This window comes from Myotis yumanensis, unplaced genomic scaffold (genome assembly GCF_028538775.1).
Source record: "Myotis yumanensis isolate MYYU_CA2020_CCGP unplaced genomic scaffold, mMyoYum1.0.hap1 SCAF_13, whole genome shotgun sequence".
In the NCBI taxonomy this organism is placed as follows: domain Eukaryota; kingdom Metazoa; phylum Chordata; class Mammalia; order Chiroptera; family Vespertilionidae; genus Myotis; species Myotis yumanensis.
Window position 1 is genome coordinate 20899200 of NW_027223764.1, and position 24203 is coordinate 20923402.

Below are 24203 nucleotides of genomic sequence, written 5' to 3' on the forward strand. Positions count from 1 at the left end.
GGGACTGCAGTCACAAGGAGGGCTGGTCCAGGACGAGTGCATGGTGAAGCTGACCCACGCTGGGACTTGGGAAGAGGGCGAAAGCCAGGAGAGGAGGAAACGCAGCAGGGCTGGCTCGGGACCTGGGGAAGGGATAAGGCTGGAGTTAAGACAGCCCCCTTCCCCCAGCCCATTCTTGCATTCCTAAATATTCCAGGCACAGACAGAAACAACATCACACGTAGCAAAAGGACATTTTTATTGCGGCAGCTTGTGGGTGCTCCTGGGTCTTCCTTCCGCAGAGGAATGGCTCAGGTCTGGGGGCCGTTCAGGCTTTTACTGGGCTGGCACAGGCTGGGGGGTCTCCCGCCCACTCTCAGCAGCCCCCTCCAGCCCGTTCTGCTCTGACCCCAGCTCAGGGTGCTCCAGAGCATTCCGGGTGTCGGCTTGCCACAGCTTCACCAGATCCGTGGGAGTCTTTCCTGCCTGGGGGACCAAGAGGAGATCTGGTCACTGTTGGGAAGTCTGTACCAGGAGGTGCCCTCATCTATACCAGTGGTTCCCAGCAGGGAGCAGTTGGCAGTGCCTGGAGACCTTTTGCTCATCACAACTGGGGGTGGTGGTGGTAGTAGGTGGGGAGTGGGTACTACTGGCATCTTGAGTAGCAGTCAGGGATGCTGCTTAAGCATCCTGCGGTGCACAGGCAGCCGAGCCCCGAATGGCAATAATGCCGAGGTTGAGATGTCCTCGTTCTCCCCCTCCCCCTATCTTCCTGGCTTTCCCATATCCCCTTAGCTTTCTTGATTGGGGAGCGGGTGGGCATTCTCCTCCATTCTGTAATTGCTCTGAATCCCAAAGAAGAGCTTGGACTAGGGGACATGGGATGCTAAGAGCACTCAGGGACCACCAGGAACCAGCATGGTGTCCCAGGAACAGGCATGCCAACCAAGGGCTTAGGTTCTTCCTGCTCTGACCCTCCATGATTTGGGCCTCCCTCGGGGGGGGGGGGGGGGGCGGGGATATTAGGACCCCCTTTGGTCTATTAGGGGGGCCTTTGGGAAGTCCCCTAACTGCCCTCCAGGCTGTTTCTCTGCACCTGCCCTCTGGAGATAGACAAGCATAGAGACTTGGGAAGCTGGCTGGGCCTGCAGTCCCCAGGGTCCCAGAGAGACTCTCCGCTGTGAGAGCTCCAAGCGCAGGCAGGCTGAGTCTTGTTCGGTTCTGTTTCCTCTGACCGCCCAGCACAGGGCCTGGGTGCCGTGCACACTGATGACTGAATCAGGAAAGGAGTGAACTTACCAGGTTCTTGGTCATCATGTCAGCCCCATGCAGGAGCAGCAGTTTGATGATTTTGTAGCGGTTGAGCCTCACGGCGTCATGCAGGGCACTGTCCCCTTCCTAGAGCCAGTGTGACACTCAGCATAGCCCATATTGGCATGTGGGAGCCCACAGGCTGCCTGCACCCCTATGGTGGGGCTGGGCAGGAGAGAACCCAGACACTCACTCTGTCTTTGGCATTGATGTCCTGGCCCAGGGACAGGAAGTACTCCACGATCTCCACGTGCCCTGTTCGAACCGCCACGTGCAGGGGGGTGCTCAGCAGCTAAGTAGGGAGGAAGCAGGAGCCATTGGCTGAAGGGGCCTGGCCTGTGTGGCTTTGGGAAGGGGGTTGTCTTAACTCCAGCCTTATTCCTCCCCCAGGTCCTCTTGCCAGGGCCTGCGCCCTGGAGGGGCGGGGAATGCTACAGTTCTCACCATCCTACCCAATGGCCTAGCTTTGAAGCTTTATATACCACCTTCTCCGGGAAGCCTTCCATGATTCCTCCCTTACTCCGCTATGAGCAACTGGTCACTCCTCTGCCCTTCTTTTAGTAATTGTAATAGATGTCATTTATTGAGAGGTGACTATGTGATGGGCATGGCAAAAGCTTATCAAACATTTTTCATGTTTAACAAATAATTAATTTATATTCATGTTCCCATCTACACAAGAACTCTGCAAGACATTTTACAGATGAGCAACAGGCTCAGAGGTTATCACTCTCTCAAGGTCACATACAAAGAATAAATTTTTAAAAGGTAGATGAATAAATGAATGGATGGATGGATGGATAGGTGGATAGACAGAAGGATGATGAAGGATTGCATGGATGGACAAATCCTGTATCTTTTGGGTGGTCCCAAAGTCCCCAAAACAGTGAATCTCTTCCCCCTCCCTCTCCTCTGCTCTTCCTGCTCCCGTCCCCAGATGATGGTTTCCAAGGACCTTCATTTGATGGAAATGATCCATCCCTGGGCTCTGCAGCCACTCTGGAAACCAGACTTGTTCACTGCTTTCCCTGGCTTTTCTGCCCTTTGCTTCCCACTCCCCGCCCACAGCCACCCCAATATCTGTGAGTATTATTGCCTCACCTTATCTCTCATATTGGTGTCTGCTCCTCGGCTTTGCAGGAGTTTCACTACCTCCAAGTGGCCCCCGCGGCAGGCCCAATGCATGGCTGTGCAGTCCAGCTAGAAGGGGAGGATGGGATCTAACTGCAGAGCTTCAGAGAAGAAAGTGCCCTGGGGGAAAGGGCCCCTGCCCAAAGGGCAGGGAGATACCCAGGAGAAGGGTACAGGGAAGGGATGGGGCACTCCAGTGCCTGGGCAATGGATCAAACAGAACATAAGAACCCTTGGGACCCATCTAGTCCAAGACAGATCTGCTGAGGAGGAGATGGGGCCTGCCCAAGGTCATGCAACCCACTGAAGGTGGGGCCTGGCCCCTGAGGCAGCCTGTCTGTGTCCCAGGTTGGCACACAGAGAGGGAGTCTAGGCCCCCCTCCTGCCTCCCACCCAATACCTGCTCTCTCGCTCACCCGATCCTGAAAGTCCACAGTGGCCCCGCTCTCCAGCAGCTTCTCCAGGATCTCCATGTGGCCCTCCAGGGAAGCTCGGTGTAGTGCTGTCCTGCGGAACTGTCCCCACAGAGGCTGTCAGGGCCTGACGTCTGGCCCAGGCCTGAGCCCGTCTCCCACACGAGCTGAGGCTGAGGCCTTACCCCAGCTTGATTCTGGCCCTTGTGTTGGGTCCCCATATCGTCCATGTTTGCCAGCTCCTCATGCTCTGTCCAGACTCCCTTATGCCCTGCAGACTCCGTCCTTCTCACTGCCCCCAGCACATCAAGCCAGGCCTTCGCACGGGCTCTTCCCTGTGCCAGTGTGCCCATTTTGCCTCACTCCCTTGAGTGCTTAACGAATCCTCGCTATTCCTTCAAGATGGAGCTCCAGTGCCATCATCTTCTTGAAACCTCTAAGCCAGAACTATCCAGGGGCCCAGGCAACCCTCCCGCATGAGAGAGTGTTTGAAGGCCAGCTGAGGCTTACTCGGCGCTGTTTCCCCGGAGTGCCTAGCCCAGGGCCAGGATGGGCAGGTGCACCTGATTACTGAGTCAAGGAGAGGATGAACTTCCTCCTGTCCCAATGCAGTTGGCTTTCTGCTTCGGTCTCTTGAAACATCTACTCTCAACCCTCATCTTTTCCTTTTTTGTACTCCCAGTACCGGAGGGAGGAGATGCTCTGAGGGAGGAGATGCTCAGATGGAACAAGAGGATTAAGACTCTGGAGTCTACAGAATAGAAAGGACATGTAGACTAAGCCTACAATAATGCAGGTTCATTAATTTGCTTAAAGTAAGAAAGAGGCTGTTTCAAGGAAACAAAAAAAGTATGGTAGGTGGTGGAAACATTTTGAAAATAGTGCTGATGGTTGCACAGCATTATAAATGCAATCTATGCTGCTGAATTGTACACTTAAAATGGCTAAAATGGCATGGCCCATGTTATATATATTTTCTCACAATAAAATAAAAAATTAAAAGAAGTATGATATACAATACAAAAATATAGCCTCGCATCAGTTTTATGTTTTTTTCATTCATTCAGTAAATGCTTATTCAAGCACTATTATTCCATTTGATCCCTATAATGTGCTCTGAGAGAGGCAGGCTGTTTTACAGACGAGGAAACTGAGGCATGGAGCGGTGAGGGGCCTAACTACAGGTCACATCGCTAGGGAGAGGCATTCTTTTTATTTGATCCCATTCCTCTTTCTTCCCTAAAGAACCACGTGACAGCTGGTACTCTGGATGGGGTCCAAGTTGAAAAGGGCCTAAGGATTTAGATAAATTCCTGTGTGAGAAGGACCATCCCACATCTTCTGAGGACACCCTTCCCAAAGGACACCCAATGCCTGTTCTCAAATAGGCCCACAAGTGGGAGGGGTGGGGCGGCCACTCTGGAAGGGACGCAGGCGCAGATGAAGGGGTCGGTGAGAGCATCACCTGATCGCAGGTGTCCGGGGAGCCCCCATCGGCCAGAAACTTCTCGATGACCTTCATTTTCCCTTCCACGGCAGCTTTCAGGAATGCCTCCTCCTCCACAGGGCCAGTCTGAGGGCGGAAATGCCATCACCCAGGGCCACCTCGCAGTGATCCGGGCCCTCCCGGGCTCCCCTGCCCACACAGGTTTCCTCCCAGGAGCTTACGATCTCCTCGGGCTCTGGAGGCGGCTCCTGGGCGACCAGGGCGGCCCGCTTCTTCTGCTTCCGTTTTTTCCGCAGCTCGATGAGGTTCTGGATCCCACCCACCTCGATGATCTCCCGTCGCAGGTCTAAGGATGTCTTGCGCACACGCTCCTGGCCCTGTGTGGGGATGGCCTGTCAACCCCCAGGCCAGGAGCGTGGGGACCCCTGTGCTAAGCTGGAGGGGGAGGCTTTCAAGCGGGAAAGAATCCAAGTCTAGCTCTCCTTCCTGGGAGTACAAAAGCAGATGAGACCCAGACACAGGTGGCACGGGTCAGCAGGCAAGGAAGGCTTGAGAGAGCTGCCTGGAAGGCTTCACCAGGGTGGGGAGCTGATGAGGAGGGACTCTCAGAGGCAATTCGTAGCCCAGGCCTTCAGAACAGAGTTCGAATCCTCAGCTTCCTGCACAATTCCACTCATGTGTGACCATAAAAGTAATAGATGATTAATATCAAAAATATGCCCAGCAGGTGTGGCTCAGTTGGTTGAGCATCTTCCCGTGGATCAAGAGGTCCCAGGTTCAATTCCCGGTCAGGGCACATGCCAGGCTTGTGGGGTGGATCCCCAGTAGGGGGTGTGCAGGAGGCAGCGGATCGATGTTTCTCTCTCATTGATGTTTCTATCTCTCCCTCTCTTTCTAAAACATTTATAAAAATAAAAGTAATACAGAAACATAAAGGTTTTGAAGAGAAAGCCCTTCTCTCCCAGAGGTAACCTCCTGTGGCTCAGTCCATGCCCTTTCAGACACGCCTCCTGTGGGGTCATCCTCCGCACAGTGGTCTGGAAACTGGGTTTCTCTCATTAGCAAGGAGATCTCTCCTGTCAGCACGCACAGCCTCCTTCAGCCCCTTAATGCCTGCAGGGTGCCTGTCATATGGTTCTCCCTCCTCTGGGCTCCCCCGGGGTCTGTACATGTGCAGATTCTGACTCAGCAGGTCCGGGGTGGGGTGTTGACATGCATGCTGCATTGCTAATATGCTTCCAGGGGGTTCAAGGACCCAGGAGCAGCAAGGCCATAACTGCCTGGCTTGTCTCCTGAGCACAGACACTGGCTTCTCCTCCCACTTACCTTAACCTTTTGCAGGGCCAGATTCGCAGCCCCGTGGTGCTTCTCATCCTCCAGCGCCAGCATGTCCATGGCCAGCTTCTGGTGGGCGGTTCCTCGGAGTTTCTGATAAGCCAAGGACAAGACCTGCTCCAGGGCCTGTCTGCAGAGCCCGGGAGGAGGTGGCCTCTCCCCTAACCACTCCGAGGACACGCTCCAAAGACCTTCTCCTGTGTGGCCTCAGGCTCTTCCTTTGCCCACCCCTGACTGGTCCTGGAGGCCCCTGGCAGGAGCAGGGCTCCTGGAGAGACCCATCCAAAAAAGGGGGCCAGTTTTAGTTCCCCACCTCAACCCCAAACCCAAACTCAACCCCAAGTCCAGCTCTGACTCCTGCCCAATCATGGCCCCGAGTCCCCAGCCAAACAAAATTAAAAGCTATTGAAATGAATTTTCATGAAACTAAATACTAGCTGTACCGGTTAATAATGCGGATTTTTTTTCACTAGATGGAGTTACACATATGTTGATATATATTCGATTTGATATGTAAAGACCAACAATTACAAGCATTATTGGATGAAGATACATGTCACACTAAAAAAAAAAAATTTGCAGAAAGATTAAACGTTGCTCAGCAAATAATTTCCGATCCTTTACAAGCAATGGGAAAGATTTTAAAGGAAGGATTTATTGAAAAAAAAAAAATCCGCATTATTAACCAGTACACCTAGTATATTAACTTTTTCAAGCACTGAGATTATTTTTTAAACTTTTTTATGCCATAAAAATTTACTTTGATGAAACAATGTGATGAGAGATGAGAGTTATTTTTAAAATGGCTTACTTGGCAATGTAAAAAATTTGCAAATCTATGTCAGATACTGACTTTTTCCCCTCAGATTTTACTGATCCATGAAATCCTAAAGCATAGAAACTGTTGCTCTCAGGGAACCTAAGGGATGAGAGCCAAAAGTCCCCGGCTTTCAGCTTGAAGTAGACTCTAGTAACCATATTCTCACTGTAAAAATACAGGTGAAACCTCTTCCCAGTCTCCTCCATTTGTAGCTCTGACCTACCTGCCTTGGCTACTTCCTCCTTCTCTCTTAAAGGAAAACACTCTGTGAAGAGCTGGCCCCCATCTCTGAGGTTCCGGCGCACCGGGAACATTCGCCCAGGTGGGAGGGTGCTGGCCGAGATGGCAGCTTGAGGGGGAATGGCCACCCTTACAGAGCTCCCACTGAGTCCTGGTGTTACACTGTCCAAGGGGTGATCTGATTTCCCAGGTCTCTATTTTGGAGGTCCTGTTCTCCGCGGGCTTCTCCCTTCCGTGTCAGACTTGTGTGGTTTGCCGTATCCCCAGTGCTGGCCTCTCCTCAAACACTGCCTCCTCTCCCAGGGCCAAGGGATGCCCTCGGGCTACAGCTACTCCTGCATGTGGGAGTCTGGCTGGGATCCGCACGGAGCAGCCAGAGCGTGGGCGTGGATCCTAATCATCTTGGTTTCCCCTGCACCTGTGACAGGGCCTACCGCATGGTAGGTGCTCAGTGAATGTGGGAACCTTTTTTCTGCCAAGGGCCATTTGGATATTTATGACATTATTCGTGGGCCATACAAAATTATCTACTTAAAAATTAGCCTACTCTATTTGGTCAAACATTTAATTAACTCACCCCTAATGCCTTGGCAGAGCCAGAACAAATGATTTCATGGGCCGTATATGGCCCGTGGGCCAGACATTCCCCATTCCTTGTTTAGAGAATAAATGAATGAACGAGTGAATGGATGGTTGCAGGTGGGCTCAGCATCTCTGTCCACCCCTCAGTCCTCAGTGATGACCTGACCCAGTAAGTGTCCCACAACGGAGCCTCATTCCCTGGGCTGGTCTCCAGGACCTTTTCCCCTCCCACCCCAAGAAGGGGGCACAGACTGGTCAGAGGCTCTCCTCTGAGGACCCTGCTGGGCTTGGGCTGGTGGGAACAACTGGGGACTCTAATGTTCATCCGTCTTACCCAGACGCTATGGCCCCTAGCTTCAGATTAGTCTTTGTGGGCTGGCATGCAGCAGGGACTCAATAAATGCTATTGCATTGGATGCTAGTGGGCGGAGCACAACAAAACTCCCACTTTACTTCATAGATGGCTGTGCAGATTGAATGGGAGAATGCCTGTACAGTACTTAGCATAGTAGCCGGCATTTGCTAAGCTACTAGACTCCATGGGAAGGTTGGCTCTGTGGGCACCCAGTGTCCTGAGAGCCCTGCTGCTATATTTGTTGTATGAATGAATGGATGAGGACTGCTCCATGTCCCTTTGATTAATGCCTCTGCATCCAGCATTCCAAAAATGGCACAGTGGCATGATTCACCTGCCTGGCGCTGATGGACAAGCCCTTGGAGGAGTGAGAAATGGCATTACTGGACTTCCAGGGATGCCCAAGCCAAGACTCAGCAGGCTTGGTCCAAACTCTTCACTTACAAGACTGCCTTCCCTTCCCTAGTCCTCATCTCTTCTTCCACTGGTATCTTGATCCTTCCCTCATCCTCACCCCATTCGTCACTCTTCTTTTTTTGAATGGAGTCTACCTCTAAGCTGACTTGTCTTCTCCCTCCCATTCCTGTTAGGGCCAGTTTTCCCTCCTCCAACAAGTCCTTCTTAGGGCTTTCAGAGTTGCCTTCCTAAAATAAGTCAGATGACACCACCCTCTCTCACTCAACAACATTTAGTGGCTCCCCATTGCCCACAGAATACGTATCTTTCACATGTCCCTCTCTGGTTTTTGTCCTGCTTCCCTTCCCAGCCTTAGCCCCTGCCACCAGAATTTCTAATAACAGTCATCCTTTCACTGATCTAAACTTTAATGCCTGTCTTTTCCTCAGCCTGAATACCCTGATCTCCACTCACCATTCTTGAAGGCCTAGCTCAAATGCCATCCTGTCCACAGAGAAGTCCTTGAGGGCCCACAGTTGGAATGACTCATCCACCCTTTGTACTCCTTCACTTCTTTCTGATTTAACACCTCTATTCCACCACTGCCTCACTCTGCTTTCTTAGTAGACTATGCACCTGACAGGTGTTGGCTTAAAGCAGTGGTTCTCAACCTTCCTAATGCCGCGACTCTTTAATACAGTTCCTCATGTTGTGGTGACCCCCAACCATAAAATTATTTTCATTGCTACTTCATAACTGTAATTTTGCTACTGTTATGAATCATAATGTAAATATCTGATATGCAGGATGTATTTTCATTGTTACAAATTGAACATAATTAAAGCATAGTGATTAATCACAAAAACAATATGTAATTATATATGTGTTTTCCGATGGTCTTAAGTGATCCCTGTGAAAGGGTCGTTGGACCCCCAAAGGGGTCGCGACCCACAGGTTGAGAACCGCTGGCTTAAAGGAATGCAGGTTGGTAAAAAGGAGGCAGGGACTGGCCTTACAGTTCCTCTCAGTCCTCACAGCACTTCTGCATTTAGCAGAGCAGACTCTAGGTCTAGTTTAAATAAAATGAAAAGCAGGTCAAGCTGGCACGCTCCTCCCCCCATTTCTTTATTCCAGAGAAAATGCAGTTGCCCCATGCTCCCACGGCCTCTCCACGTGTGGCTGGCGGTCCTGGGGAAACCCATGCTTCCTTTCTCCCTCTGCTCCGTCTTTGTTCTTCTTCAGTGACCAAACCTGGAGTTCTTCCTGTCTGTCTCCCACCCAGAAACTGGGGGATCTCAGGGACCCACATTCCCACATCCCCAGGCAGCTTCCTAGCTGTCTCATTCTGTGCAGCCCGGCTTATCTCAAGGCCCAGGTGCATGGGCAGGGTCTCGGGGAGCCCAGCTTGGCTCACTCACCCACTGTCCCTCAGTTCTTAGGGCTGATGCCTGTCTCCCACCAGCAGCCCCCTCCACCAGGAGACCCTGTGGCTGGAATGGAGCCCTAGGGACACCTGTCCTCCTTCCACCACAGGCGTGGCAGCCAGCCTCTTCCTTCCCTTGACAGCAGAGCTGGATCTCCTCAGGACCCCCCTGGGCACCCACACCTCTGCCCATACCTCATTCTCCTCCTCCTGTGCCAGCCGCTCCTCAATAAGCGCTGTGGCGCTCTGTAGCGCCTCGGAGCCCGCCATGGTGCTGTCCATGCCCGCTTCTGCAGGCCAAAGAGCCACGGGGGCTTTATAGACCAGGGCACCCCACCCCCCCTTGCTGGGCGCCTTTGCCATGAGCTCACCAGCTCAATTCTCCACCTGCCCCCCCGCCCCCCGGCCCCCGTCACCTTCACCCCGGGTAGCCAGAGAGAGCAGGGGAGAGGCAAGGACAGTTGCCCCCCACATCCCCTGGCCTATTAGAGCCGGAGGGCACAGTACCCCAAGGGCAGGGGCTGCAGGAAGGAGCCTGCCCAGCCTTTGCCATGAGTGCTTAGGCCCAGCTGGTCCTTAGCCAGGGCAGCTGGGCTGCAGGAAGGACCCACTGGCTGCCTCTAGCCCTGATGGCAGTGCCACCTGCTGGACGCCTGAAAACTGTGCCCAGCCAGGGCTAATCAGGGGGCCTGAAAGCCAAAGTGAGGACCCAAGACAGTCCCGTGTCCTGGGCTGTCCTGTATACAGGCCCCGCTGGCTCTGGAAAGGGGCAGAGGCTCCCTCCCAGCTGAAGTGCCCGGTGGCTGGTGGGGGTCAGGGCGGCTGCCTTCCGCTTTGTGTACAGTTCATGCAGACCTTTGCGTCTCTGGGGTCCCACAGCGCCCCCTAGCAGAGCATCCCTGCATTTGGCTTTATGTCCATTCGTTCCTGATCTGTCTGTTTCAGGGGCCTCTGCAGGAGGTATAGGGTCTTCCTTCAATAGGAGTCTCAGGAAGCCAGTGGAAGGGCCAGAGTACATTGCCAAGCTCAGATGACGACACCAGCTCGGACTGATCGTCCTTTTCTCCTGTTTCCCTGTCAGGCCTCCCTGACTGGGGACAGCCATGCTCACTGAGAAAGACAAATACTCCCAACTGGAGAAGCAGCAGGCCTGTACCTGCTCAGCCCCACGTTTAACTGCCAGTGAACCGTGGACACCACAGCTCTGCGGTTCTGTAACATTCTCGTGGCCTGTCCTTAGCTAGACCACCTTCTCCAAGATTGCCCTCTCTGCTCACATGCACACTTTCCCCCAGGGAAGCACAGGAACAGCTCCCTTTTTTATCTGGTCCCTTTGCTGGCAAGCCAACACATGCTCTAAGTTTGTCAGAAATTTTGCTTTAACATCAGCAAGTGAGCAGTGTCTCCAGGATCTGCACACACCTTAGTCCTGAGGGTCTGGCTCAGGGGCTGGAGCCAGAAGCCAGCACCCTCCTGCTGCAGGAACAGACCAGCAGGTAACTAACACCGCCTTCCTGAGATGCCGCCTTCTTCACATGTTAGCCCATTTACTCCTCTCAGCAACTGAGGGAGGAGACAGGGCAGGTGGTATCACATCCACTTGAAAGACAAGCAAAGTGGATTCAGAGGTTAAGTGGCTTTTCCTGAAGACCCCTAAGAACACAGGGCCCAGACACTAGCGTTCAAAGCTTGCTCCATTGTACTCTCTGCTGCACCCAGAGCAGCTGGGAGGCCGGGCACCCACCTTCTCCCACACCAGAACCGGTTCCCAGGCTCCACAGAGCTGCAGGGGAACCCAAAGTCATAGCCAGGCAAGAGAGAAGGAAGGAGCAAAAGGCTTTATTGATAAATATGCAGATATGTCTATACACAGGGACCTGCTGTGGGGCCATGACTGGCTGCAGGCACCCCATGTTAGGGTTACAGCCAGGAGATGGCCCTGTGCAGACCCCTGCCACAGCAGCCCAGCTGTCCGGCCAACCGCCTCATCTCTGCCAATTGTGCTGGGGGCAGGGAGAGGCAAAGGTTGGCCTCAGGCTCCCAGCTCCTGGGGCTCATGAGCAGTCCCCTCCCCTCCAGGGCACTGGCACTGTGCCCAGGGCAGAGTCAGGGGGTAGGGGGAGGGGAGGGAGACAGCAGCTGCTTCAGACCCTGAGCAGAAAACCGAGTGAGCACAGCTGGAAGCACCAGATGACAGATCTGGGCTTCAGGGGCCTCCAGCTGGCCCTCATGGCTCGAACCTGCTGTGGGAGACAGGCAGGGTGGGGGGCCCCAGTTTTCCTTTTCTCTGACAAGGTTGGCAAGGCCTGTGTGGCAGCACTGCTTCCTGGGTGCTGGGCACTGGTGGCCCACGGTGGCCCTGGGAGGCAGGGTCCCTTTACGGCTCGCCCAGCAGCCAAACAGCAGGGAGGCACCCCTGAAGAAAACATCAGCACTCGAAGGCAGCAGCAGGGAGGGGCCTGGTGCTCCAGCCCGGGGGCCTCTCAGCCCCGCAGAGGCCCTCCCTGGCCTCTCTGCCCAGGGGTCCGTAGGCTCCTCAGTCCTGGGGTGGTGGGGGCTGGTTGATGATGACCTGGATGACAAAATCTTTCTGGATCTTGGTTTCCTGGAGCCGCGTGCGGTCTGTGAGCAGCTTCCCAGAGAAGAACCATCGCTGCCAGGACGGCTCGATGCCCTCCTGGGCGTGCAGCTGCCTCTTGAGCTGCCCCACTGTGTCGGGCAGGCTGGCGCTGAGCCTCACGTCCTTGCCCGTGGAGAGGCGCACCTTCAGCGGGAACTCACGACGGACGCTGGGTGTGGGTTCTGGGGGCTCCACACTCTCCTCCTCAGTGTGTTCCAGCAGCAGGTTCACGGGTGGCGACAGGCAGTAGATGGGCAGCTGGTAGCGATTGCCCAGCTCATCGTAGCATTCACAGAGAGTGCCTGTGGGAAAGACAGGGCTATCAGAGTCAGCTTGGGGGCTGAATTATATCCCCACAAAAAATCCCTATGTTAAAGTTCTAAACCCAATGTATTTGGAAATAGGGGCCTATATGAGAGTAATTAAAGTGAAATGAGATCATTTGGGTGGGATCCTGATCTGGCAGAATTAGTGTCATTATAAGAGACACAAGAATGCTCCCGCCCTCTCTCTACCATGTAAGGACAATGCAAGCAGGCGGCCGTCTACCAGCCAGGGAGAGAGCTCTTGCCTAAAACTGATTCCAACTGGCACCTTGGTCTTGAGCTTCCCAGCCTCAAGAACTGTGAGAAATAAATTAGTTGTTTAATAAGCCATCCAGTCTATGGTATTTTGTTATAGCAGGCCAAGCAGACTAATACACCTGTCATGGCCACCCACAGTCCCAAACCCACCATTCAGTCATGTGTCCCTGGGTGAGCTTGGAGGAGCTCCAGGTAGAGTCAGGAAGACCTGGGCTGACATTCTGTCTCTACCAGATACTGGTTTGTACAACCCTGGCAAATTATTTAATTTTCCATTTGTTTATTCAACAACATTGCTGAGCATATGTGCTGGGTGCTGGGTTTATAAGAATGAATGAAACAGCACAGGCCCTGCTCTTCATGTCTTGACTTGGGTAGTGTGGGGTGTTATACCTAATGAGCCTCAATTTCCTTGCTTATACAATGTACTGCATGTAGAAATATATTTACTATGCCCTGAGCACCTACTAAGTGCTAGGACTAGACTAAATGATGTTAGGGTAGCTCACTGAATCCTATGAAGTAGATATCCCCATTAAAGTCACTGAGGCTTTAAATTGGAGAAGCTCCTAGCTCAAGGTCACAAAGCAGGGGAACACTCATGTTAAACCTAGGTCTAAGACTCTATAGAGTTCTACCGTTACCCCCTCTTTACACAGTCCCACAGGCTGTTATGAATGTAAATGAGATAACGCAGAAGCTTCTAGTTCAGTGCTCAGCACGTAAGTACCCAACAGAAGGTTGGTCCCTTCGGTGTTCTGGGATCTCAAAGCACCTGAGTAACCCTTAGCCTGCTCTCATCACACTGCTTTGAGGTTTGCTGGTGCCTTCCCACTCCCTCACTGGGCAAACAGGGACTGTGTCTCATTTTTCTTTGTGCCCTCACTCCTGGTCCTGCTCATAGGACTGCTGAATGAACAAGTGGATAGCCACATCTGCCACCCACCAGCTTGGATAGCAACTCCTAGTGTGGCTGACCACAGACTCTCCTCTACCATAAACAGCAATGATGGATGGCCCCGCCTCCAGTGGGGACCAAGCCCCAACCCTGCCGCTCACCATGTGGCAGGGTGATGCTGGCTCCATCCAGGATGGCCTGAGCCAGCTCATGGTCATTGGCCTCAGCCGCATAGGCGGCAGCCTTGAGGGCGTCCCAGATCTCCTTGCGGCCCTCGAAGGCAGGTGCTGTGTCCCAGAACTCATCCCGCTTGCTCCGCAGCTGCCCGTCCGTCATGGGGTAGTCGCTCTTCCACTTCAGCCGCTCCTTCTTCAGGGGTTCATTGCGTCCTAGGCAGGACAGAGGGGGAGGCTCAGCACCTCTAAAGCCAGGGCTGCCCAGCCCCCTCATCCCCAGGCCAGGACCAGGACCAGGACCCACTGCCCAGCCCACCCTACCCCATTGCAGTGGCTCCTAAGTATTTAGTCTTTGGACTATCCTTGGAGTCAGGGAAGAGTCTGGAAACTGCACACACCCAACCTGGGGGCGTAAAGTACTTCTATCAGCAAGCATATACTGTTCTTATTGTTGTTACTGCTGTCATGTAACTGATTATAAAGTAGTACAGAGAGGTTGTTGTTTGTTTAAGGCCACGCAGGTACCAATTTAACACAAGACTTTCTGACTCCAAGGCCACCCTTTGACCATGCTTATTCCATTCTGCCATTGCAGAAAAAGATTCCTCAAGAATTCCACCATTCAGAAATGACCACTGTTGACATCTGGACATATTTCCATCCAGCTTCCTTTTCTCCATTTTTCTCAATATAGTTGAGTTCATATTATTAAATATTTTATATTCTTTGTTATACATAGGATTTAAAATGTTCTCTTGGCAATATACAACTTTCTGTTTATTTCACATTTATATTACTGTCAATGTACTAGTTGTACCAGTTAATAATGCGGATTTTTTCACTAGATGGAGTTACAGATATATTGATATACATGTGATTTTATATGTATTAACAACAAGCTTAAAAACTTCATATATCAAATTTGCTGAAGGTGTTAACATCATAGATATTTTTACACTTAAAAATGTCAAATTTCGTGCCAAAAAAAAAGCACTTGCGGGAAGTTATAATTCATTACTTTATTTCGAAGAAAAGTGCTGCTGAATACTTCGGGAAGCTTATGGTGACCATGCTCCATCTCAAGATACTTGTGAACGCTGGTTTAAACACTTTAAAAGTGATGATTTCGATGTGAAAGACAAAGAATGTCCAGGTCAACCGAAAAAGTTTGAAGACCAACAATTACAAGCATTATTGGATGAAGATGCGTGTCAAACTCAAAAACAACTTGCAGAAAGATTAAATGTTGCTCAGCAAACAATTGCCGATCGTTTACAAGCAATGGGAAAGATTTTAAAGGAAGGAAAATGGGTGCCACATCAACTGAACGAAAGACAAATAAATGGAAAACCGAAAAGTCATCAGTAAAATGTTGCTTCAACGGCACGAAAGTCTTTTCAAATTGTGACTGGCGATGAAAAGTGGATTTATTTTGAGAATCTCAAATGCACAAAATCATGGGTTGATCCAGGTCAACCATCAACATCGACTGCAAGGCCAAATTGCTTTAGAAAGAAGACAATGCTCTGCGTTTGGTGGGATCAGGAAGGTGAGGTGTATTATGAGCTTCTAAAACCAGGTGAAACTGTTAATACTGATCACTACTGACAACAAATAATTAATTTGAACCACACTTTGATCGTGAATTGACCAGAATGTTCCAGAAGACACAGCAAAGTAATTTTGCTTCATGATGACGCACCATCACACACTTCAAAACCAGTTAAAGACACATTAAAAGATCTTGCCTGGGAAGTATTAAACCACCAGCCATATTCATCAGACCTTGCTCCTTCAGATTACATTCCGATCGATGGCATCCGCACTTTCTGAGCAGCACTTCAAAACGTACCAAGAAGTGGAAAATTGGGTCTCTGAATGGTTTGCCTCAAACAAGAAAAGTTCTACTGGGACGGTATTCACAAATTACCTGAAAGATGGGGGAAATGTCTAGCTAGCGATGGACATCACTTTGAATAAAGCACTTTTGGTGTTTCTCTTGAAATTATCGTGTTTTCGTTGATTACAAAATCCGATATTATTAACCAGTACACCTAGTATATTCCCATGATTTAAATTATACACAATTTTAATGACTTGTTATTCATGTTCCACCATATAGTTACAAAGAATATTTTTTAACATAATCATAACCAATGAACCCAAGAATCCTGCAGCATCTGAAGAAGCAATTCTGTTACATGTCGTTTTTCTTGTCACTTGGCCCCAACTGGCCTCCCAGACAACTCCCGACCACAGTCAGGGCTGAGCAGGAGCACCTCTCACAGGCTTTCGGAGGCTGTTATCCCAAAGCTGAAGGCAGAAGTAGCCACAAGAGCGAGGTCTAAAGTTCTTGGCTCCCGACCTAGCCGGTTTGGCTCAGTGGAAAGAGCGCTGGCTGGGGACCGAAGGGTCTTGGATTCAATTCCAGTCAAAGGCATGTACCTCAGGTGTGGCTCGATCCCCAGCCCTGATCGGGGCATGTGCGAAGGCAACAATCGATGTATCTCTCTCACATCAATGTTTCTCTCTCTGTCTGTCTCTCTCTCTTTCTTGTTCTCCCTTCCACTCTTTAAAAATCAAAAGAAAAATGTCCTCAGGTGAGGATTAATAAAGTACTTGTCTCCCACTCTAAGTCAGATCCTGCAAGAGAGAGACTGGACTAGAGCTTGGGGCTACCGCTAGGCTATCCCCACTGGCCGGGGCAGGAAAGGGGGGCTCTTCAGGGGAAGAGAATGACTTTCACTGTCTACCAACTGTGTGAAAGAACCCCATGTAAGCACTTTATTTATGTACATTATTCCATTTCATCCTTGCAATTGCCTCAGGTGGCAGGTGTTATTGCTATTTCACAGATGATGGGACAGGCAGAGAGACTAAATGACTTGCCCGAGGTCACACAGTAAGTGACAGAGTGAGGGTTTCACCTCAGGTTAGACTGAATCCACAAAGGTCGGTTTGCGGATACTTTTGCAGGCAGAAAACTCTTGACCAGACTTTTAATTTAAAGTGTCCCTGGGTTAGCAGAAGGAAATGCAAATCTTCTTTGTAGAAAAACAGCCTCAAACCAGGCCTCAAATAATTCCCGAGATAAAGTTCCCAGGAAAAGAAATAATAAGGTCACAGTTTATTGGGTTTTTTTAAAATCAAAACATACAAGGAAACAAGGCAATATGAGACAGAGCCAGCACAAATAGCAAACAGAAGAATCAGACTCAAAAAATTTCAGATATGGGATTTATTAAACACAGATTATGAAATACTGAGTTTAAGAAATAAGAGACTCTTGAAAATATGAACAGGGAAAAGGAGATTATAAAGAATGACCAAGCAGGAATTAAAAGAACCATATAGACTTCTAGAAATGAAAAATATAATAACTGAAACTTTCTTTTTTAATCCTCACCCAATTAAATTGTCTTTTAGTGAGAGAGGAAGGAGAAGAGAGAGAGAACAGAGGGGGGAGAGAGAGAGAGAGAGAGAAAGGGAGAGGGAGAGAGGAAAACATTGATCGGTTGTCTCCCACATTCACCCTGATTGGGGATCAAACCCACAACCTTTTGGTGTACAGGATGATGCTCCAACCAACTAAGCCACCCCACCAGGGCAGATGGTCTTTTTAAAAAAAAACCAAAAACAACAACAATACTTTCTTTGTTGTTGTTGTTTTTAATATATATATTTTGTTATTGATTTCAGAGAGGAAGGGAGAGGGAGAGATAGAAATGTCAATGATGAGAGAGAATCATTGATTGGCTGCCTCCTGCACGCCCCTACTGGGGATTGAGCCCGAAACCTGGGCATGTGCCCTTAATCAGAATCGAACCCAGGACCCTTCAGTCTACAGGCTGATGCTCTATCCACTGAACCAAACTGGCCAGGGCTCTGACATTTTTAAAACAGAATTTCCAGGAGGATACAATAGGAAGAATGGGGATGAAACAATATGCAACAAGATCATAAAGATGTCCCATTTTCCTCCAAACTGATCTATATATTAATGAGATTCCAATAAAATTCCTAACTGGGAGGTGTTATTGTTTTTTCAAGGAACTTGGCAAGCTGATTCTAAAATTTATACAGAAGAACAATGATACTCTTAGAGAAAAATAAGGTGGGAAAACTTGCACTACAATTATTGACAGTAATTGTAAAGCTATAGTGAGTATAGCACTGGAACAAGAATAAATGGGCCAGTGGAATGCAATAGAGAGCCCAGAAATAGACCAGGCATATACAGAAATATGCTTCAAGTAAGAAGGAACATTGCAGATAGGGCATATGTATGCATGTGTGTGTTTGTGATAGATGTGAAATATTTTTAGAAATATGTATATTGGCTCTGCCCCCCGTTCCTGTTAGTATTTTGTCTTTGACCCGGTTCCTGACACTGAACTCCTAAAACCCTCATAATTTCCTGAGTGATAGGAATGTCTGATACAGACCTCCTAAATTGCTTGGAATTTCCTAGGTGACAGTGTCATTTTTTTTTTTTAATTGATTTTGGAGAGAGGAAAGGAAAGGGAGAGAGAGATAGTAACATCAATGATGAGAGAGAATCATCGATCGGCACCTCCTGCATGGCCCCTACTGGGGATCTAGCCCACAACCTGGGCATGTGCCCTGACCAGGAATTGAACCATGACCTCCTGGTTCATGGGTCAATGCTCAACCACTGAGCACACCAGCCAGATAAGTGTCTTTTGTTTTAATGAGGAAACTCTTGGTGGGATCCTGGATGAGGGCTGGTCACCAGAAAGATCAAGCCATGATAAGCTTGGAATTTTCAGCCATGCCTTCCATTCTCTGGAGCAGGGAGAGGGGTTGTAAATTGAGTTAATAATTGGTCGTGCCTAAGTGGTGAAGCCTCCATAAAAATCCCGGAAGTATGGGCTTTGGAGAGCTTCCATGTTAGTGAACACATCCATGTGATGGGAGGGTGGCCCACCCCCAGTCCAGGGACCAGAAGTTCCTATGCTGGACACCCTTCCAAACCTCACCCTCTGCATCTCTTTACCTGGCTGTTCATTTGTATCCTTTAAAATACCCTTTGTAATAAATTGACAACAGTAAGTAAACTGTTTTCCTGGGTTCTGAGAGTCGCTCTAGCAAATTATCAAACCAAAGGAGGGGGTTATGGGAACTTCCAATATGTAGCCAAGTTGAAAAAAAGTTGTGGGCAACCTGAAGTCGGGGGGGGGGGGGGGGGGGAACTGAGCCCTTCACCTGTGGGGTCTGTGCTAATTCTGGATAGTAAGAGAATTGAGAATTGTAGGACACCAGTTGGTAGCCACAGAGAATTGGAGAATTGCTTGGTGTGGAAAAACACTCACAAAAACTAGCATAGAAGTATTCTGTGTAAGCAGCAGAGGAAAAACATGAAAGAGTTTTCTTAACATGGACTATTGATGGTGTTGAGACTAAGGGTCTCCATATAGGAACACATTAAACAAGATCCCTACCTCACACCAACCATAAAAATCAAAGCCAGATCAAATCAAAGGTTTAAGTGTAAAAGACAGAGAAGTGGCACTGGTGAAACAGAAGACTAGTTTTGTCCACGTATTTTTTTTGGGGGGGTGGGGAGTTTGGCCCAAAGGTGTTTCTGCCTGGATCCTTCTTCATGATTTATGACTCCTTCTTTCTTTGGTCCTTTCATATTGATGACTCCCTAACAAGAGTTTTGATCCAGCAGGATTCACAGTCTTTGTTCAGTGACACCTTCAGGGACCTCTGGGGTGTGGTATGTCTGCCCCTCCACTCAATGACCCCAACCTCGGGGGCTTTTTAACTTCTTGAGTTGACTTGTATTGCTTCCTTCCTCTGTGCCAGAGGTCACTTCTTACTGGTTTCCATCTATGTCTATCTGCTGCTCCTATGGAAAGAGGTTAAATCCAGCTAATGAGCCACTCCTGATCTGCTGAGGGTTTAGAAAGCTTGTCGGCACTGTGAGGTCAAGGGCACCCAGTTCTCTTCTTCCACAGTGAGACGAAGCTGAGCCACCTGGTCATGCGTGAAACACCAGGCACCTGGAGACAGTCCTTTTTGTTTGCTCAAGCTCCAATCTTACCACTACACCTCAAAAAAAAAAAAAAAAAAAGCAGCCAATTCTAAGAAACAGGCTTTCTAAAGAAGACACTAGGCTTTGGGGCATCTGTTCTTCCTTCTTAGATCCCACCCCCTTTAATGGTCACAGTTTGGTTCTGTTCCTAACAATTATGTTGCTGGACTGATGACTCCAGGACACCAGAAGTGTACTGTGTATTATGCATGCATCGCGCTCTCTCTTTAAAATAAACACAGCCCCGTGGAGTCACCTTTCAAAGTCATCATCTCAGGAGGCCATGGATACCTTAGGATGCTTTGCTTGAATATCTGGCCTTCGGGGTCCCCTCCTCTCCACATCGACAGCAGCACCCTTTCCTGTCATAGACGCACTTCTCACCCATGGATGGACACAATGCCTCTCCAAGTATTACAGCATCTGCTGCTACCCAGGATACAATGGTTTAAAAGTTCCTCATCCTGCACTCTGGTCTTTTTAGGCTGAAAGCACCAGAAAATATTAGAATGGGGTGGTGATGGCGGGAAGGGGGAGAGGTTGATGCCAAGAAAAGGGCAGCAGGCCTTTGCCAGTGTGGTTGGGCATCATCCTGTGCACCGGGATGGGGGGGGGGGGGGGCGTGGAGGGGGGGATTGCGGGTTCAATTCCTGGTCAGGGCACATACGGGTTTTAGACTCGATCCCCAGTAGGGGGTGTGCAGGAGGCAGCCGACAGATATTATGCTCTTCTCTCTCTCTCTCTCTCTCTCTCCCTTTCTCTCTCCCTCCCTCACTCCCCTCCTGTCCTCTCTAAGAATCAATTTAAAAATCTTTTTAGAAAAGAAAGAAAAGAGAGCGAGAGCCCATCCATGCCTTCTCAGCTGGCATTACATATTGCAGCCAGCAGGGGGCAGCTGCAGCACCTCTGGGCCAGGTGCTGGCTCTTCATCAGTGAGGCAAATACAGCATAAAAATATCCAGCAAAGTCCTCCAGGCCCAAGGCAAGCATGTAAAAGAGACATACCAAAATGCCTGGATCCCTACACAATGATGCTGACAATCTTAGGCAGAGATACAAAGAAAGAAAAGGAAGCTTTTTATCCAAACATAAAAGCAAATTGATAATTTTAAATTTCATTTAGTTTAAAAGAACAATGTTTTATAGTTAGTGAGTTAAAAAATATGGACATTGGAAAGGATGTGAACACTCTTATATGTTGAACAAATTGGTACAAACTTTTTGGAGGGCATTTGGTATATACCCAAAAACTTTTAAATGTACATCCTGCCCGGCTGGTGTGGCTCAGTGGTTGACCGTTGACCTATGAACCAAGATGTCACCAGTTTGATTCCCAGTCAGGGCACATGCCTGGGTTGTGGGCTTGATCCCCAGTAGGGGGCATGTAGGAGGCAGCCCATCAATCAATGACTCACATCATTGATGTTTCTATCTCTTTCTCCCTCTCCCTACCTCTCTTTCTCTAAAAATCAATAAAAACTTATTTTTTAAAAATATGTACATCCCGCCCTAACCGGTTTGGCTCAGTGGATAGAGCGTCGGCCTGGGGACTGAAAGGTCCCAGGTTCGATTCTGGTCAAGGGCATGTACCTTGGTTGCGGGCACATCCCCAGTAGGGAGTGTGCAGGAGGCAGCTGGTCGATGTTTCTCTCTCATCAATGTTTCTAACTCTCTATCCCTCTCCCTTCCTCTCTGTAAAAAATCAATAAAATATATTTTTAAAAAATATGTACATCCCTTTGGCTCAGCTATTTAGTTTCTAAGAATGTATTCTAAGAAAATAATCACAAAGGTTTATCTACAAAGCTGTTTAACTCAGCACAGTTTTAAATAGGGGAAAGCTAGAAACAAACTAACTGCACACACCCAGAGAAAGGCTAAATAAAACCTGTACATTCCTGGCAAAAAGTCTGTGATGGGGTGAAAGGATGCTGGGTAACATAAGGAGATGTCCAGAATACTCTGTAAAAAGGTTACTATGTAAAAAGCTTTGTGTGCCCTAACTGGTTTGGCTCAGTGGATAGAGCGTTGGCCTGCGGACTGAAAGGTCCCAGGTTTGATTCCGGTCAAGGGCATGTACCTTGGTTGCGGGCACATCCCCAGCAGGAGGTGTGCAGGAGGCAGCTGATCGATGTTTCTCTCTCATCGATGTTTCTAACTCTCTATCCCTCTCCCTTCCTCTCTGTAAAAAAATCAATAGCCCTAACCGGTTTGGCTCAGTGGATAGAGCATTGGCCTGCGGACTGAAGGGTCCCAGGTTCGATTCCGGTCAAGGGCATGTACCTTGGTTGCGGGCACATCCCCAGTGGTGGGTGTGCAGGAAGCAGCTGGTCGATGTTTCTCTCTCATCGATGTTTCTAACTCTCTATCCCTCTCCCTTCCTCTCTGTAAAAAATCAATAAAATACATTTTTAAAAAATCAATAAAATATATTTTTTAAAAAAAAGCTTTGTGCTCCAGCTTTTGTTTCTAAAAATAAATAAATAAAATCATGTATTAAAAGACTGGAAGGACTTATACCGAAACGCTAACTGGCTATATCTGATTGGCAGTTACAAGTTTTAGGGGGGCAGGGGGAGTTGCTTATATTTTCCAAGTTTTTTACAACATGCATTTGTTACTAATAAGAATAATACAATGAAAGTTGCTAACAAGGAAAAAAGGTACATAAAGTCCCGGTGGAAAAGTAGGACGAGTTTGGAGAGCGAGTGAGGGGGTTTGAGGGTGGTGAGGATCCGGAAAGCTCAAGGTCAACAGCCTCTAAGATTTCAGTTGCTGGCAGCTCTGAGTGACTCTGTCCAGGGCCAGGACAGGCTTTGCTGGTTTCAGCAGCAGGAGCATCTAGTGGCTTCTACTTAAGTCTTCACCTGTCCTAGATAAGTTCCAGGTCAAAGACAGAGTAACAGAAATGGTTCTTATCCCTAATGAAGTTGACAAAAGAGAGATTTAAAAAACAAAAGATCATTCTGTAGTCAAGAATGTACTGGGAGGCACAAAACACCCACGAAAATGGTGAGCTTCTGTGATTGTGATGGGCAAGAAACAGCAAAGATGTTTGTGACTGAGCAGAGAACGTATGTTTCTGAGTAGAGGCAAAAGCTGCGGTCTTGAAGGGTTGTCCAAAACACCACCTGCATGAGGATCTCCTGGAGTGCTGATTAGGAAGGCAGCTTCCAGGGCCCACTCATACTCACTAAACTGGAGTTGTAGGGGCTGGGCTGTGGTACGTAAAGATTCTGATTGAGCCGAAACCGGTTTGGCTCAGTGGATAGAGCGTCGGCCTGCAGACTGAAGGGTCCCAGGTTCGATTCCGGTCAAGGGCATGTGCCTGGGTTGCGGGCACATCCCCAGTGGGAGATGTGCAGGAGGCAGCTGGTCGATGTTTCTCTCTCATCGATGTTTCTAACTATCTCTCTCCCTTCCTCTCTGTAAAAAATCAATAAAATATTAAAAAAGAAAAAAAAAAGAAAAAGAAAAAGCACCTTGAAAACACAGCAAGACAGAAGTGGAAATGGCAGGCTCTTCCACACGTTCACGTAAGTTCGTTCAACAGACCACCTCCAAAGTTGCTGCTGAGAGCAGATTTGGAGAGTAAAGAGGCAAGACAGCAAGAGGACACACTGTCTGGGTTGGGGGAGGATAATGATGGTAGACGCTGTGGTTTGGCCTCGATAATGAATGGTGTCTGGCCATACCACCCCAAGGGAGGGCACTTGAAAGAAGAGTGGGAGAGAGAACTCTAAACGCCTTTGCAACATGCCTAGAGCTGGTGTGCGTCTCTGAGCGTGCATGTGTGCGTGTGCGTGTGTATCTGTACTCCCAATACCTGATTCACTCTGCTGAATTCAGAGTGACTACACCAAAGAGGGGATCCTCAAAAATCCACAGAAATTGACAGGCCCTGGCTGCTTCCCTCTGAATAGCCCAGTTGGTCCAGTGCAGGTTTTCAGCAAGTTGTCTGCCGAGTTGAAAATGGAACTGACAAAGGCACTGTGAATGTGAATGGGGTGGAGAGCATGATGGAGGAATTACAACTGAGAGCAGAAGTGGGCAGGCAGGGGAAGCAGGGGAAAAGTGCATGAGGGAGAAATCAAGCAGTCCCTTCACTTCTTGATCTCGGGCCCAAGAGATCCTTATTGTGGTGTCAGGGACTGGCACAACTGAGCCACTGAGATGTGACACTAATTCTAAGACCAGCCAAGGGAACCAGAGATTTCCCATGACAATAAATCCACTCAAGCCAGGAGATGGCCCTATTTATACCTGCAACAATCCCTAAGCTCTATTTTCACACTCAGTTACCAAGCTCCATCCCCAAGCCCCTACTCCAGGGATAGGGCCAACAATGTTCTCCCCAGGAGTACTGGTTATGCGACAAGTCTGGCCTTGCTCTAGCTGGTGTGAGAGATGAGGCTCTAGGGAAAAGAAGGCA

At 49.2% G+C, this 24203-nt stretch overlaps 2 protein-coding genes across 4 annotated transcripts in view; both read right to left on the bottom strand.

Moving 5' to 3' along the window:
* Positions 1-238: 238 nt before the first annotated feature.
* ANKRD2 (ankyrin repeat domain 2) lies at positions 239-9810 on the bottom strand. The gene is made up of 9 exons (XM_070431857.1): positions 9628-9810; positions 5608-5709; positions 4503-4658; positions 4300-4407; positions 2838-2936; positions 2392-2490; positions 1484-1582; positions 1279-1377; positions 239-465 (listed from the first exon to the last, which is right to left on the bottom strand). The coding sequence occupies exons 1-9, from the start codon at positions 9793-9795 to the stop codon at positions 316-318; spliced, it is 1080 nt and encodes a 359-aa protein (XP_070287958.1). The 5' UTR covers positions 9796-9810; the 3' UTR covers positions 239-315.
* A 1445-nt stretch (positions 9811-11255) lies between these two features.
* UBTD1 (ubiquitin domain containing 1) overlaps positions 11256-24203 on the bottom strand; it is a 56989-nt gene continuing 44041 nt past the window's right edge. For 2 of the 3 annotated variants that reach the window (XM_070431858.1, XM_070431859.1), the window contains 2 exons: positions 13696-13923; positions 11256-12354 (listed from right to left, as the gene is read on the bottom strand). In XM_070431858.1, the coding sequence (XP_070287959.1) occupies positions 11969-12354; positions 13696-13923 (614 nt within the window). In that variant the 3' untranslated portion in view covers positions 11256-11968. Of the gene's footprint in view, positions 12355-13695; positions 13924-23597; positions 23668-24203 lie in introns of those variants that run through there. The other variant, XM_070431860.1, reaches the window with a different exon arrangement.

Coding starts and splice junctions, on each gene's coding strand:
- ANKRD2 (XM_070431857.1), bottom strand. CDS start 9,795: ATGGCAAAGGCGCCCAGCAAGGGGGGGTGGGGTGCCCTGGTCTATAAA. Junction 5,710..9,627: donor CACAGGAGGAGGAGAATGAG/GTATGGGCAGAG, acceptor TTGGCTTATCAG/AAACTCCGAGGAACCGCCCA. Junction 2,491..2,837: donor CTGTGGACTTTCAGGATCGG/GTGAGCGAGAGA, acceptor CTCCCCTTCTAG/CTGGACTGCACAGCCATGCA.